This window comes from Pteropus vampyrus, unplaced genomic scaffold (assembly GCF_000151845.1).
Source record: "Pteropus vampyrus isolate Shadow unplaced genomic scaffold, Pvam_2.0 Scaffold263, whole genome shotgun sequence".
Lineage (NCBI taxonomy): Eukaryota > Metazoa > Chordata > Mammalia > Chiroptera > Pteropodidae > Pteropus > Pteropus vampyrus.
Genome location: NW_011889044.1, coordinates 1,199,446 through 1,214,351, shown reverse-complemented (window position 1 = coordinate 1,214,351; position 14,906 = coordinate 1,199,446). Strand labels below are relative to the sequence as shown.

General features: G+C 38.5%; 1 protein-coding gene and 1 pseudogene across 1 annotated transcript in view; one reads left to right on the top strand and one right to left on the bottom strand.

Moving 5' to 3' along the window:
• The window catches only part of BBS7 (Bardet-Biedl syndrome 7), a 36,250-nt gene extending 23,375 nt beyond the window's left edge, over positions 1–12,875 (bottom strand). Inside the window, exons 1-8 of the mRNA XM_011375169.2 lie at positions 12,632–12,875; positions 11,218–11,283; positions 8,051–8,113; positions 6,440–6,615; positions 3,901–4,087; positions 1,885–1,957; positions 1,395–1,511; positions 84–214 (exon numbers count right to left, since the gene is read on the bottom strand). Coding sequence (XP_011373471.1) covers positions 84–214; positions 1,395–1,511; positions 1,885–1,957; positions 3,901–4,087; positions 6,440–6,615; positions 8,051–8,113; positions 11,218–11,283; positions 12,632–12,667 — 849 coding nt within the window. The 5' untranslated portion in view covers positions 12,668–12,875. The remainder of the gene's footprint in view (positions 1–83; positions 215–1,394; positions 1,512–1,884; positions 1,958–3,900; positions 4,088–6,439; positions 6,616–8,050; positions 8,114–11,217; positions 11,284–12,631) is intronic.
• Positions 10,569–10,686, top strand: LOC111729494 (annotated as a pseudogene).
• Positions 12,876–14,906: the final 2,031 nt, after the last annotated feature.

Here is a 14,906-nt window from a genome sequence, read left to right as displayed (position 1 = left end):
AATAAAACCCCAATCATCATACTCGACTCTATAATTGTTCGATAAATAAAAAGCATGTATGGCCTTTTTATCGACGAACCCACCTGATCGAATCGCAGCACAGGCTCGTTTGCATGATCGAAGCTGTAAACCTCTACTAGGCCATCATCTCTCCCAACCAGTAAGTCTTTAACCCCGTCACCCACGATGTCAAAGCTGTCAATGCATAAAACACCTTTAAAAAAGTGATGTGAGAAGTTATTAAGAAGACTAATATCATGGTCAAGTATATATCAAACAAGAAAATATGTATGTACCAAATCAAAGTTAAAAAACAACAATAACAACAAAAAACTTTGAGCACAATCAGGTGGCCTTTCTTTTCCACCCACGTCCATCCATTTCCAAGGCTTTAAATATCATCTACGTGCAACGGCCCCTAAGTTCCCATCTCCAGCTCTGGCCTCTCCCAGTTTTCTGTTTGTTTGTTTGTTCTGTCTTGGTAAATTAGATGTCATACCCCCACTTAGAACTCTCCAAAGACTTTCCAACTCCAACCCTTCTCCAAGGCTCAGGAGGGCCTCCAGGATTCGGCCCCACCCGTCTGACGTCTGACGTCACCTCCCTCCAGCTATTGCATTCAGCCACACTGGTCCTCCCAGGAATTCACTGCTCCACAAATGAATCATGTCCATCTCTGCCTCGAGTCTTAAGCCCTTATCTATTCCTCTTCAGGGAACATTCTTTTCCCTCAAATCTTTACATTACTAATTCCCTATCAGTCAGATCTGAGCTCAGATTTCACCCGCTATGCTATAAGACTTTCCAGGACCGCCCAGTGGAAGCAGCCCTCCTCCTTCTCCCCATCACTCTCTAGCATGTAATCCTGGTGCATTTTCTTCAGGTGACTGACCGGCTGAAGCTATCCTATTTATTCATTTGTTTATCCTCTGTCTCCCTCTAACAAGTAAGTAGAAACATGCTGTACTTATAAACAGCCATCTCGCTACCTACCAAGTCAGATATAAATTCCCCTCTGAAAAATACAAATTCCTTAGAAAACAGGAAGTCACTGTACATCTTCCTCGCCTCACACCAAATCCTCCCAAATCCCAAGCAGTACCCTACGACCGACGAAACACAGATTGAGCGCAGAGTGATGTTACAGATGGACATTAGCCCGTAAGGGCCTCGCTGTCCCAAATCACTATTTGCATGTCTTACTTTAAAAAATTATGCCAAAAATTACGATAGACCTGCTAAATAAACAAGTAGCAAAGGTATCTGAGATGGCTCTGTGAATTGCTAAGTCTGTTATCTATGTACTACGAATAAATAAAACAGAATAAACTATGTAAGCTGGGATATTTAATAATTACCGAAATTTCAGAATCTGAACTACATCAAAAACACACCTCCCCTCTTGTTCTCATTTCGAATCTCCCACTTGTGTATCGGCTTGGCTGTGGTGACCTGAATAATCCCGAGTTTTCCATCTGATGTTCCAAACAAAAGGTCTTCTCCAGAGTCACCTAGTTGTAACGAAAACCAATAAATCGTATTTATCCCACAACTCGTCTCTTGAAAATCAAAATATTTGCATGTATGTTGACTTTCATTTAAAAATCTCATTTAAAAATATAAAAAGATAGAAGACTTAATTTGGGAGGATGATTACATAGTCACAATCTAACCTTAAGAGGAGAAAACTGGAAATTAAAGTTCAATAACTTATTACTGTTCATTACTGGCAAGTTATCAGAAAACAAGAGTCTCAATTACAGTTCATATTCTTTCTACAAGTTCCCATTTTCACTTTATAGTTAAATGATTAAAAACCTGGAATGTCTAGACATAACGTAATGCCCTCCCTTATCTGATAGTGAAGAATGAAATCTTGATTACCGCCAATCCCACCGTGCAACGCTAAAGCAGTCGGCGGGCCGGGAACTTCAACTTCATATAAAACGTCGGATCCCTGAGGGAGAACAAGTGTTTTAAAACTGAAACACAATACGAATTTAAAATGATACAGGCACTCGGAGATAACATCAACATTCATGGAAAGAACTCTACAATAACACTTGAAAACATTAGGTTGTGAATATTAACTTGCATTTGTCAGCAATTTTTCATGTGTTAACTCATTTTAAAATACAAATAAAATGAAAACATCGAGAAGAGAAATACTTAAAAGAGTCTCTATTTTCGACACTTTTCATGTGAAATTCCGTGTGCCTGAAGACTTGACACTGTAAATTTTCCTAACAAAACTCTCTGGGGACACTGGTTTCTCCCGTCCTAACTCGTGGGCTTTCACATAGAGCACATTCTAACATTTAAACAGACCCAAAGCTACTTTCTAAGGGAAATTCTGGCCTTGCCTTTGGGTGTTTCCAAAACCCACTCCTGTGAGAGGCAGAAAGACCTGCTATTTAGATAAAGAAACAAGTTAGATCCTTTCGTTCGTCTTTTTTTCAAAAAAAAAAAAAAAAAAAAGCGATGCTCAGTTAGTGCACAGGATTTGTGAAGCTGTAAAGAATGTCTCAGTACTTAAACTCAGATGGAAAACTCATGATAAATCATACGATGAAAAAAAGTGCAAATTTATAGTAAAAAATTTAAATATATATAGAACATATAAGAGAGCCACGTGCTTTATCTTTTATTTAAAGTAACACGTAAGAATTTACAGATATCTACATTTAACTATATAAATACAAAAGAATACACACAAGACTGTTTTAAAAGGCCACCTCTGGGACCACAGATCGCCTAAAAGGCAGCTGGGAGCGGGCAGAGCGTTTAGGGCAGAGGACAGACTGCAACTGCTTGCTTTCCATAAATCCTTAGTGATTTTTTTTTTTATATAAAATAAGCATATGGATCTCTTACTGTTAAACAGAGCATAATCCTAGAATTCAGCTACATCAACTTTTGATTGGATGCTAGCTAGCTCCTGTTAAGCGTTATTCACAGCACAGACAAGGGGAGAAATTAATCATTCATGCTTCTAGAATGAACCTCGAACAGCGGCTTTAATTCCCCTTAGGGAAAAAAACTTCATAGAACCGCTGGATTTTTCCTTTTATGAAAGGGCTGATGCCAAGACATGGCCATCTGGCTGTGAAACTCCAGAGAGAGACGGCCAGTGGTGGCATGGAACAAGCAGCCAGGCTTCTGTTCAACCACGACACTCAGCCTAAGTTTCTCAATCAATCACTCCGCCTGTGATTTGTTACTGGCACTTAAACTTTATTTTATAGGTCCTAGTGTAGGTATGTATTTTATTGAAAGTCACTTTTAAGAAGACATAACTATAACTATTATTACTGACAACAACAGCCTTAGTAGATGTTTTAGCCAATCGCAGTTTTTAATTTTTCTCCACTATCACTCATTTACATATCTAGCAAATATTTACTGAGTGCCTATTGTTTCACGCACTGTTGTAAACTGTGGGTCAACTCAAGCGATACAGGCCTGATCACAAACATCTCCTGCTAAAGCCTAATACCCTCTCTCCAACCCAATTGCCTCCTTTAATTTGATTTTTGGGAGAGGAGAGAGTGATGGAGGAAGAAAGCAGGAAAGCAAGCAAGCGAGAAAAGAAAGAAAAGGTAAGAAAGGTTTTTTGTAGCAAAGGCACTCTATTCTGGTTATCTTAGCTCAAAAATCGTGTGGAGAGACGAACATTAGCCCTTTTATCCATAAATGCCCCTCTAAGAACTTGCCAAAGATATCAACACATTTGCCTCAAGTAAAAACAATTAGTTTATCAATTAAAATAGTAAAATTTTTTTCCAGATATCATTTTAAGCCATTTAAAGTGGCTAGTAATCACTAATTTATCTCAAGTACACGCTGTCATATTCATTAACCTAAATTATGAAAAGTTATAAAAATGCAAATAACAGCAACCTGTAAAACTCTGAGAACTCTGTCTTGGCAGGCCAATACCGGTGTAACGCGAGATAACCTTTCCACAGGAAGGCAGATGACGTCATTGATTCTGTCCCCAGAAAGGTAATAATGTTGGTCTTTGCAGTCACAATAATGGTTATAGATATAACTTGCACTGAGGAAGAGGTCTGAGCCAGATACGTACCTGAGAACATTAAAAGTACTTTAAGACATCCATTGTTTGAAAAATATGCATAGAAAAAACCTGAATTTTTTTCAGAGATAAAAAGTTTGTTTACACAATTTACTACTTTATCACAGACTGAGAGACACAGTTTTGCTTTTTTTTTTTTTGTCTTCCATTTCCCCCTACTAATTTCTTGCTTTCTGGTATAACACTGCTTCTGAAAGCTGAAAATGAAGATCTTAAGGCTTCGGGCTTCTCGAAAATCGAGGTCAGAAAAACTGAAAACAAAGACAAAATAACGATAATTTGTCTTTATCTGAAGACAAAAAATATTTTAAAAAGTAACTTTTTGAACATGTACTGTGTGCCAAGCATTGTCCTAAGTGATTGACACGTATTAGCTCGATCCTCGGAACTCTGTAAACTACGAACCATCACTACCCCTTTTCACAGGTGAATGACAAAATGTTAAGTAACTTGCCTAACGGCACACAGCTAGTAGACGTGGACCAGGCTGCAACTGAGGTCGTTTTCAACTCCAAAGCAAGCCGTTTTACTACCAGACTGTACTGACTAGCAAAGGCTAGCTGAAGTGAATCTACTTTAAACTAAAGGATAAACAGTGGAAAAATGACTTCATTAGCATTTTATCTTGAAAAAAGAAAAACAAGTTCATTTCATAGTATACTTAATAAAATGCAGGCAATAATCACAACTATGTTCTAATTCTTAAGACTGAATAAAGTTTTCACAGGGGGACCTGAAATTTTTTAACAAAAATTATATACCTTTCCCTTCTAGATTGCTATTACCATGTGATCACAGAGAGGGTACTATGGTTTTATTTGAAGGTTTCACATATTTCTACTCCTCTAAAGTATATTTAAAATATTTTTATACTATAATTATTCCTTATCCCATAATGATCCTCATTTTCTTTTTCAATCATTGTTTAGGGGGCCTCACTTCGTGGCTCTGCATATGATTTCAGCAGTCCTCTTAAAATCATTTCTATCAACCTAATGAAAATTCATCTTTACCAAGGTTTGAAATTTATTTTGGAAATCCATCTGCATTACATTTGCATTACGCTGTCCAAGTACTACCTGGTGTCCATTTTTATGGACAAGAGTCAGACGGATGGAAACATCAAGCAGAGAAGGGGGTGTGAGTGATAATCGATTTGATAAGTGGTTGATTTCCTTACTGAATATAGTTATAACCTGTTTTCCCAGGCAACCTTGCAAAAACGTGGAGATTCAGGTAATAGTTTTTCAAAAAAGTGAGTAGAGAACCTTCCATCCCACCTCTGCCGCGCCAGCAAGAACATCTCGGAAATAGGGTAGAGAGACTATTTGTCAGGTTCTCCTCCCCGCAGGCAGCTCCTTACCTTCTCACCTCCATCCAGTACCTTTCTGCATGGGCACGGTACGCGGAGCCATGCTAACAACTACTTTATTACTTCCATTTTAGTATTTTACCATTATCGTTGGCTGTTCCTATCTACAAAAGCATTTCAAAAGTATTATTTTCTTGTGGAACCACTGAAAGTACTTCCACTTGTCATTGTTTAATTCTTATCTAATCTCATCAAATTTTGCAACACATCAGGACGTGTGTTGTGCATTATGCAGAATTATACGAGAGAGCTGGACTGGATCAGCAGTCTCCGAATGGAGGTCTGGCTGCTTATACAACTTGGCTGCATCAGATGCAAATCCAGAACTTTTTCCTTTTAACCCACCCCCAATAATTACGATTCTGCATGTATGATGTAGGACAAGGATAGGACTGTTTTTAAGCTTCCAGGGGATTCTCCTTAGTAGCAGATCTGAGGAACGGTAAATAAGAGGAACTTTAAAGCTCTTTCCAGCCCACGATTCAAAAACTAAACTAAAATTATAATTCCAAACTTCACATTTTAGGAAACCATGAAGGGAGCTATTTTTCACTTAGAGTCTTACCTGACTCACCTGAAATGATGCCCTATGACAGTCACGAACTTTAAGGGCCAGTCTCTTAAGAAAATGATGCTACCTGAAAACCAGAACTCTCAGAGACGGCACAGAAACAGAAGCTTAAATATCTGGAGATTTCTTTTACTTTTTCCTTTTATACTTTGATCATGAATCGTAACTGAACCAACCAGTCAAAAATGAATGTACAAATACTAAAAAAAGTCTTAAAAACGTTTCAACCACCAATTGATTTTATATTGATTCTAGCTCACATTTAATTTCTGACTCATAAAGTACCTTCAGTCAATTGTATTTCCCAGAAAACCTATTAAGATATGATACTTAATCAGCTGTTTGTCACCTTTCCAAAATATTATAAATGGATAGATAAAAACAAAGAGAATAAACATACATAGCTTTAATGCTTTCAGTGAGGTTTGTTTCAAAAGAGAGGAACTGTTTTCCTCTCTTTGTGAAGCCTCTAATCTCAGACCCCGCAGCAACGAAAATTTTCTCCTGGGGCGTGTTCAGAACCCCTCCCAGTTCCAGTCTTGCGATCTTCTGCCCCGGTAAAGTCTTGAACACTGCCTGCAAAAATCATTGGTGGAAAATTAAGTACACAGATTTACTGTAAGCATCTTCCTTTACTGTAAAAAAACGCTGTGATTTTAAGTTTGCAAAAATACTACAGGTCTACTATATAGAAGTATCTTTAGAAATAAATGTATTTACTTCAGTAGGTCTTCTGGGTTTTTTTGCTAAATACCTTCAAACTTTGGAATACTTATTCCCACAGATATTTCAGTGACATCATTAAAATCTAAACTCTTGCAACTCAAAGTAGGATTCACTAAGCAGCAACATCGCATCACTAACTTTATTAAAAATGCAGAATCTCAGGCCCAATCCCAGATCTACAGAATGAGAATCTACATTTTTAACAAGATTTCCCAGCTGGTTCCAATAAACATGTTTTTATACTTTAATCGTCATTTAAAAACTAATATCTCTTGGTTTCTTTATAATTTTTATAAATTTTAGTATAAATAAAGGACTATAGGACTTCCTGGAAACCTGAATGTTTAACTTCGTATTTGTCTATTTAATGGGAAACAACGCATCATCGAATTCTTCCTCGCTATTTTCCATGTTATTACCAGCATCAGAGTCTTCTCCTTCCCCTATAACTTTATACACAGCAGGCAAAAAAACGAATAATTGAAAATTGAGTTTCTGATAAGTTTTCACCCTCTTCACCTTTTTCGTAAATTCCATACTAGGTATAATGAATATAAAAGTTCACATCTCAAACCCATCACTTGTAAACTATGACCTGTGATTATGTCGATGTATAATCGCTTCCTAGATTAGGTTATATTAAGTAGCAAGGGCAATGGGATAGTCACTTCCATGTTGCATTATGTTCTATAAGCTGCTATCTTAGCAGACGGACAGATTTTCCAGTCTGTCTGAAGACGTAAGGCACCACGTTGTGACAGGGCCTGTGAAAGACCACATAGCAAGGAACTGTGGGGGCCTCAAGATGCTGAGAACAGGCTCTGGCTTACAGAAAGCAATAAAGTGGGGACCTCAGTCCTACAACAAGAAGGAACTAAATTCTGCCAACAACCATGTGAGCTCAGAATAGCACTCGGAGCTCCAGAAAGGAACAGAGCTTGGCTAACATATATACATTGCAGACATGCGAAACTCTGAGCTCAGGCCCCAGACTCACAGATACTGTGAGTTAATAAATGTGTGTTGTTTTAAGTCCTTAAGTTTGAGGTAATTTGCTGCACATCATAAAAAACAAATAACTCACCCTAGGCTGTCAAAAGTGTTTTACAAATAGCTGGCAAATGACTCTTGTACTGTCTACAGCCTCATACTTCATATAACAACTTCCTCCACAGCCCACTTTTCGCTGTATTTTAGAAAATGTTTAACCTAGGATTATTCAATAAGTAGTGTGTTTCTCTTTTAGAAAATCCTTTTTCCCCCTAAATAAAAAAGCCATACATACCACCGCTTCTCCTTTCTTCATGCCAAAGCACGTAACTACCCCATCATGATCTCCAAGAACCACCTGTGATAGAGTGAAGAGAATCCAAAATTACTACTATGCTCTATGAACTACATATGGAGAAAATAATATTCTCGATTTATAAATTATGATTTTAAAAGCAGAGATAAAAAATCTGGGAAAGACACCACCACAAAAAATAATCCCCCACAGAATTACAGAGAAAGGCCAGAGAGAAGGTCGTGGGGTGTTGTTATAGAAGCAGCCGGCCATACTTTCTGTTCCAACGATGTAGACAGAACAGAACGGGGACAGAAATGGCGGAGGCGGGCGGCAAGTGGGGGGACTTTTTTTCCTTAAGTGGAGCATAAGAACGCTTTATGATTGATTTTCAAAACAGATTATCTATTAAGGGTGTGACTGACTTACTTGATATTTTTAAAACCTTTGTAAAGGAAAATTTTTAACATATGCAAAAGTAATCAGAATATTTTAATAAATTCCAATGTATCCATAATCCAGTAACAATGATCAGTTATCACTGTGGCCAACGGATTATTCTGAAATATATAGAGAGACTAACACTTCTTTCTCAGAAACTGATAATCAAGAAGAGAAAAGGTAAGAAATGGATTAGAAAAACGATTACCTTTCATCTTATACAAATGCACATACGGATACATGTAGAGGTGTGTGCATGTGTGCATAAATGAATAAGTCACTCATCTCAAGAATCAAAGTACAAATGTTCAAGCACAAAGAAACATTAGACAATTGGCCGAGTATTAGGATATAAAACGAGTCTCAAATATCAAAAAATTGACATCACACAGACTTTGTTCTCAGACCACTGATTCTTGACTTTCTGCAGGGAGATCACCAACCTCTGTGTATTTCATGAAAACTCCACTTTCTCCCTAGAGTGATGAACATTCGCGAATAATTACGTTCACATTTTCGGGAGACTGATGCGCTTTGGTACTGGCAGAGATTTCTTTTCAGATGAAAAATATGTAATAATAGTTAAGGTTTGATTTTTTGACAACACACTACTCCAAGAATTTCTAAAACAAGAATCTATTACAGGGATTCCCAAAGTGTGGTTCCTTGACCCCTGGAAGTCAATGAGAACCTTTTGGGGAATCTGTCGGGTCAACAGTATGTTTGGAAGTAAATCTTTATCTCCTTTTTCACTGGGTTGGTCGATATTTACACGCTGGTGCAGAGTAATAGTGGCTAAGATTACTGGTGTCTGACAAGAAACAAAACAATGACACCAAACCATACCAGTCGTGTGTAATCTTCATCTCCATTTGAGAAGAAAAAAAAGTTTTGTGTAAGAATGTCCTTGAGGAGGCAGTAAAAATTAATCTTATTGAATCCTGACCTTTGAATACACGCCTTTTTAACATTTAGTGTAAGAAAAAAGGAAGTATGCATTAAGCACTTCTGCTGCATATCCAAAGAGTCTTCAGGAAAAACACGTGAATAACTGAGCTATGAGCTGAACTATCCACTTTTTCGAGAAACACCTTTTTTAAGAATGAAGAATAACCAACAACTGTTGTTATTAAAACATGGGTATTTTGTGGAATTTTTAAAACCTGAAGGAAGAAGTGAGCTTGTTATTTCAAAGGAAAACAGCTAACAGTATTTGCTACCAATGGTAAAGTCTGAGCTTTCAAGTGAAAAATTCATACTTTGGAAGACTTGGATCTGCCACTGTGAGACTGACAGCTTCCCAATACTTGACTTTTCTGAGGAGATCGGCAGTGGCATTAACGAATGTGGTATGTCTGATGTTCTATAACATGTGTCAACATTTGCAGGATCTGTATAACTCAAATGAACCAATAACCTCAAATGACCATCACACGATGCTATACATTCACGCATGGGTAAAAGATCCATTCAAAGTACAAGACAGACCAATGGATTTTAACGTATCAAAGTATGAAAAGTTAATCAATATGGTTTCCGAGTCCATAGTGCACGTGTTTAAGACCCATAATTATCTGGAAAAGTGATTTAAAGACTATTTTTAATATGTGTCTGTGTGAACCAGATTTTCTTCATATACTTCAGCCAAAACAGACATGAAAACAGACATGAGAATGCAGGTACCTTTGCTTATGCTAGACTACAGAATTTGCAAAATGTAACACAATACCACTATTATCACTAAATTCTTGTATTGTTTTTGGAAATAGTTATTTTTCATAAAAATGTTATTTATGTAAACATGTAATAGGTTTATTATTTTTAAAAAGAAAAATATTTTAAACACTTCCTAGCTTAAATTGTAATACAGTAAGTATTGATAAACTACATAAACAAAAGTTCTTTGGGACCCTCAATAATTTAAGAGTACAAAAGGGCCTTGAGACCTAAAAATTTGAGATGTGCTGATCTAGCAGACTGAATGTAATAAATGACAATCAGAAATCTGTTGAATTATCTTGATAAAATGTTAATATATCAGGATACTATATTTATTTTGTAGCTATTAAAATATCCAGTCTACGGCCATGCTACCTGAACACACCCAATCTTGTCTGCTCTCAGAAGCTAAACAGGGTCGGGCCTGGTTAGTACTTGGATGGGAGACCATCTAGGAAGACCAGGTGCTGTAGGCATAAAATAAATATACATATCTATATTTACGTAGATAGATATCTATAGATATAGATATATAGATATAGATATCCCAATAGTCTACTAAGAAATTATAATTGTCTTGTCTCATAGGATCAATCTTTCAATAAAAATAATCAACATTGTCAGTTAAAGTGCAACATCAAAATTAATTACTCTTAAAATACGATAATGTTTCAAAAAAGCATTTTCTCTATATTCAATTGCATTTTACATTTCTTTTTTCATACACACAATCTGGTGCACACAGTACACACAGAGTAATTATTTTTTAAAAAATGGAATATGGTTTTAACAAGTTTGCTTATTCTATTTACTAATTGTACACAGTAATTCTAACGTCCAAGAAAATTACTGTTTGTAAATGTTTCTTGGTATTCTAACATCTTTTCAAAGAAATCCATTTCAACATTAGCATTTTAAAAAGAATAACTGACCAATAAAGAAGGAAATATAAACCTCTCCTCTGTCGGAACTACGGCGATATGGAGAAATCAGTATCTCTATAGTACCTTTTGTGTCGCTCTATGTCTTGAGGCAGGAAGTAGCTTCATGGTCTTCTGAGAGGTCACTCCCACCTAAGGAAACACACCGGCCACCTAGTGAATGTTCTCTCATACACTATAATCCGAGTTTTACATCAAAGATTAAAAGGACCAGCAGATTCAGATCATAGTGAATCTTATTCTTTATTGCAATAATTAGTAATATGAAATCATTATTATCAGCGATGAACTTACTCGCTAATGAAATATGCCACAAATGTCAGAATTTAAAAAACAACCAAAAATAGTAAAATTTACGTTTGTCGAAATTTATGTTGTCAAGCCAAAAAAAAAAAAAAAAAAGGTGACATTACTGGCAAGATACTTCACGAAAAAGTATTTCTTGAAGCCTTCTTTTACAACTTCGTGCAGTTGTTTGTTTTTGGAAAGTGACTTAAAAATCTTAGGAAATAGTTATTATTAAAAACACAACAAAGGTTTTTGCCAAAATACCAAACGTGCTGATGCTGTGACATCCAATAAAGGTGATGATGAAGATTATTTTACAAAAGGTACAGGAGATGAAAACAGCAAGTTCAGCCGGGAACTGTGACTAGCAGTGCACTGTTACGGGAAGAGGATGGGGGAGAAAGAACTTACACGTAGATTATAGATCTATAATGTCATTCCGTATTCCAGAGAGCAGTACTGCAGTTTAAAACAATTTATTTGGATATGTATTTTGAAACATCAATCTAGCACGTGCTGTGAAAGACAGCTTGCTGGGAGGTGAAAACTGGAGGCTCCGAGCCCAATCAGGAGGTTATTTCAGTGATCCAAGCAAGAGAAGATGAGAATCTGAACTTGAGAAAATGGGACAGATTCAAGAGACAGAAGGGATCAACGCAGCGAGAGGTCGTGACCAGCGGGACATGGTAAATATTAAGGTGGGTAGTGCTTAGCATAGCTCCCAGGGAAAGCGAGCGGGCGAATATGTGTACCACTAGCCCGAACAGGATTACTGAAAAAGGGGGAGATGGAGCAGAGGGAGAGAAAGGCCAAGGCTGAAACGCTGAGGGGCGGGAGGGTGTAACAGAGAAAACATCAGCTCTGGGGTCTGTTGCAAGTAGCGACGCCATCCTTTTTCGCTAGGAAGCAAATTGCCTTCTCTGGGCCCCTAGATTCTCATCTATCGCATGACCCACTTGGGGAATTTCTATGAAGACTAAATATTTATGCACGTGAAGCTGTCGTAATAAACTAGATGCTCAATAAAGCGGCCTGGCAGGTGGGGTCCGGCTCGCAGGAGAAAGCGGGGCTCGGGAGGGCGGACGAGCCGGGGCTCCCGCTCCCGGCGACCCTCCGGGCGTCAGCGGAAGGACCGGATCCTTAGGGATGGGGCTCCTCCCGCGCGGCGCCCGCCCCTTCCCTTCGGGGTTACCTGCAGATAATCCGCTCGGTTTAAATTCAGATCCATGACGGCGGCACGGACGCGCCGGGCAGCGCCGGGCCGGGACAGGAGGGACAGGGGGCACACGGGGGACAGGGGCTACGGGACCCCGGGCTTCTGAGGGGAAATGGCCCGCGGCCGGGGCGCCCTCACTCAGGGGCGACCCCAGCTGCAGCAGCGTCGGCGGGGATGCAGCCGCGGGCGTCAGGGCAGCGGCGTCCGGCGTGACGTCAGTACGCTCACGGGAGTGGGCGCGGACGAAAGCGAGGCCCCGCCCACTGGTTAAACCTGCTCCAATCGGAGGCGGAGAGGGACTGAGGACGCGGTCCACGGGACCCGAGGAGGGTGGTTTCCAGGGAGACCGGGGACGCAGCCTTGGCTCCACCCCCGCTGCCGAAACTTCCGAAAACATCATTTGTTAATATCACCACAGATTTCATCAGAAAAGATTTGAAATACTAGAAAGCTGTCAACCTCAGATGGTGCAAATTTTGCAAAACTATGATTTGTGCCTAAAGGCTCAGATTTTAAGCACTGGCAACAAATGTCAATTGTTTTCTTTGAAATGACAAGTTCCCTGCTTGAATTCTCAAGAAAGTTATGACAAATATCTAAGTCTGAATAATCATAATTTTTCAGTTGTGCTTTCAAAAACAAAGTATTCCACAAGAAAAGCAACAAGTTCAGCTAGCAACTCAAAATACTAATCACAGAAGTGCTCTTCCTTGAGACAATTAATGTGCGTTGCTATTTAGTAGAAATGTTTTATGCCTACTTCCCATATCATATGGAATATTTTAAAAGATAAGTACTCAAGAATAAGACTTAAAATAATTTTTGCTGCTTCATAACGAACATTTTTAAGTGAAACTGTTTCCTGCCAATGTGGGCATGAAGACTATAGTAACTACTTACTCCATACAGTTTGAAGCCACTGCTTTGAGTGATGATTAAGTACCAGCAGTATTAACCACCATGGTTTTTGTATCATCCGTGCGAATGTCAGCACAGTGAAAAAGACGAATAACATCTTAGTGCTATGAGAATACCTAATAGAAAAAGACTCCCCGAAAAGGCCTCAGGGACCCTCAGACTACTGCTGTACTATGGTCATCCAGGATCTGACCAAGATCTGACGTTCCTTGATTCATGTCATTGGTCCTTCCTTAGTGCACACAGAGCTCTGCCTACAGAAATAGTACAGATTAATGATACTGTCCCTTTCCTGATTTCTGTGGTTTCTTAGGGAAAAGTTCACAAATGATTGTGAATCAAGAATTAAAGCCTTGAGAAGAGGTGCTTTTTAGGAAAAGAAATTCTTTCCTACAGAGGGATTTGAGGTTTTATGCGGGTTCCAGGGTGTTCCAGACAAGTCTTTTTCTGAGGCTAAAATAACTCTATTAAAATAGACAATAAAGCCTTGAGATAGGTTAGCTGTGTAACAATTGTGAGAAAATATCTATTAACTTAGACTCGAAAAAATACAGATAAATTTTAGAAGTAAACTGAAAAACAGCTATCGTGGAGATAGGATAAAATGTAATTACATAGAATTTTATAGAATTTAGGGCTTGGAAGGTGTATTGATAGATAGGGCCACCGCAACAAAGTACCACAAACTGGGTGGCTTAAACAACAGATTTATTTTCTTACAGGATCTCACGGGCTAGGGGTACAAGATCCAGGTGTGAGCAGGGAACCAAAGCAATTTTCTGAGGCGTCTCTTCCTGGCCGTCTTCTCCCCGTGTCCTCACAGGCTCTTCCCTCTGTGTCTGCGTCCTAATCTCCTCTTCTAAGGACACCTGTCACATAGGATTAAGGCCCAACCTAATGACCTCCTTTTAATTTAATTATCTCTTTAAAGGTGCTGTCTCCAAATATAGCCACATCCTGAGGTACTGGGGGTTAGGACTTCAACATACGAATTTAGGGGGGACACAATTCAGCCCATAACAGAAAGGAACCTGTCCGATCAATGGCGCATGCTACAGTGGTGGGAAGCGTGGACTTTTAAAAAAAAAAATGCTGTCATCTTTATCTTTACTCAAGATTCCAAGGCTCAGAGGGTGAATGTCCCCAGCTGAATCTGACACTTTCACAGTTAACATTTTTCTAACCCCAATTTGGAATATTGCTAAATATTCCATTCCATAGCGACGAACAAAAAACCTCCACATTTGGAATCCTAGACAATCCTGTAAGACTGAAAGTATTGTCTATTATGGAAATCCTTATCTTTGCTGTTTTAATATAGTAGAGTAACATA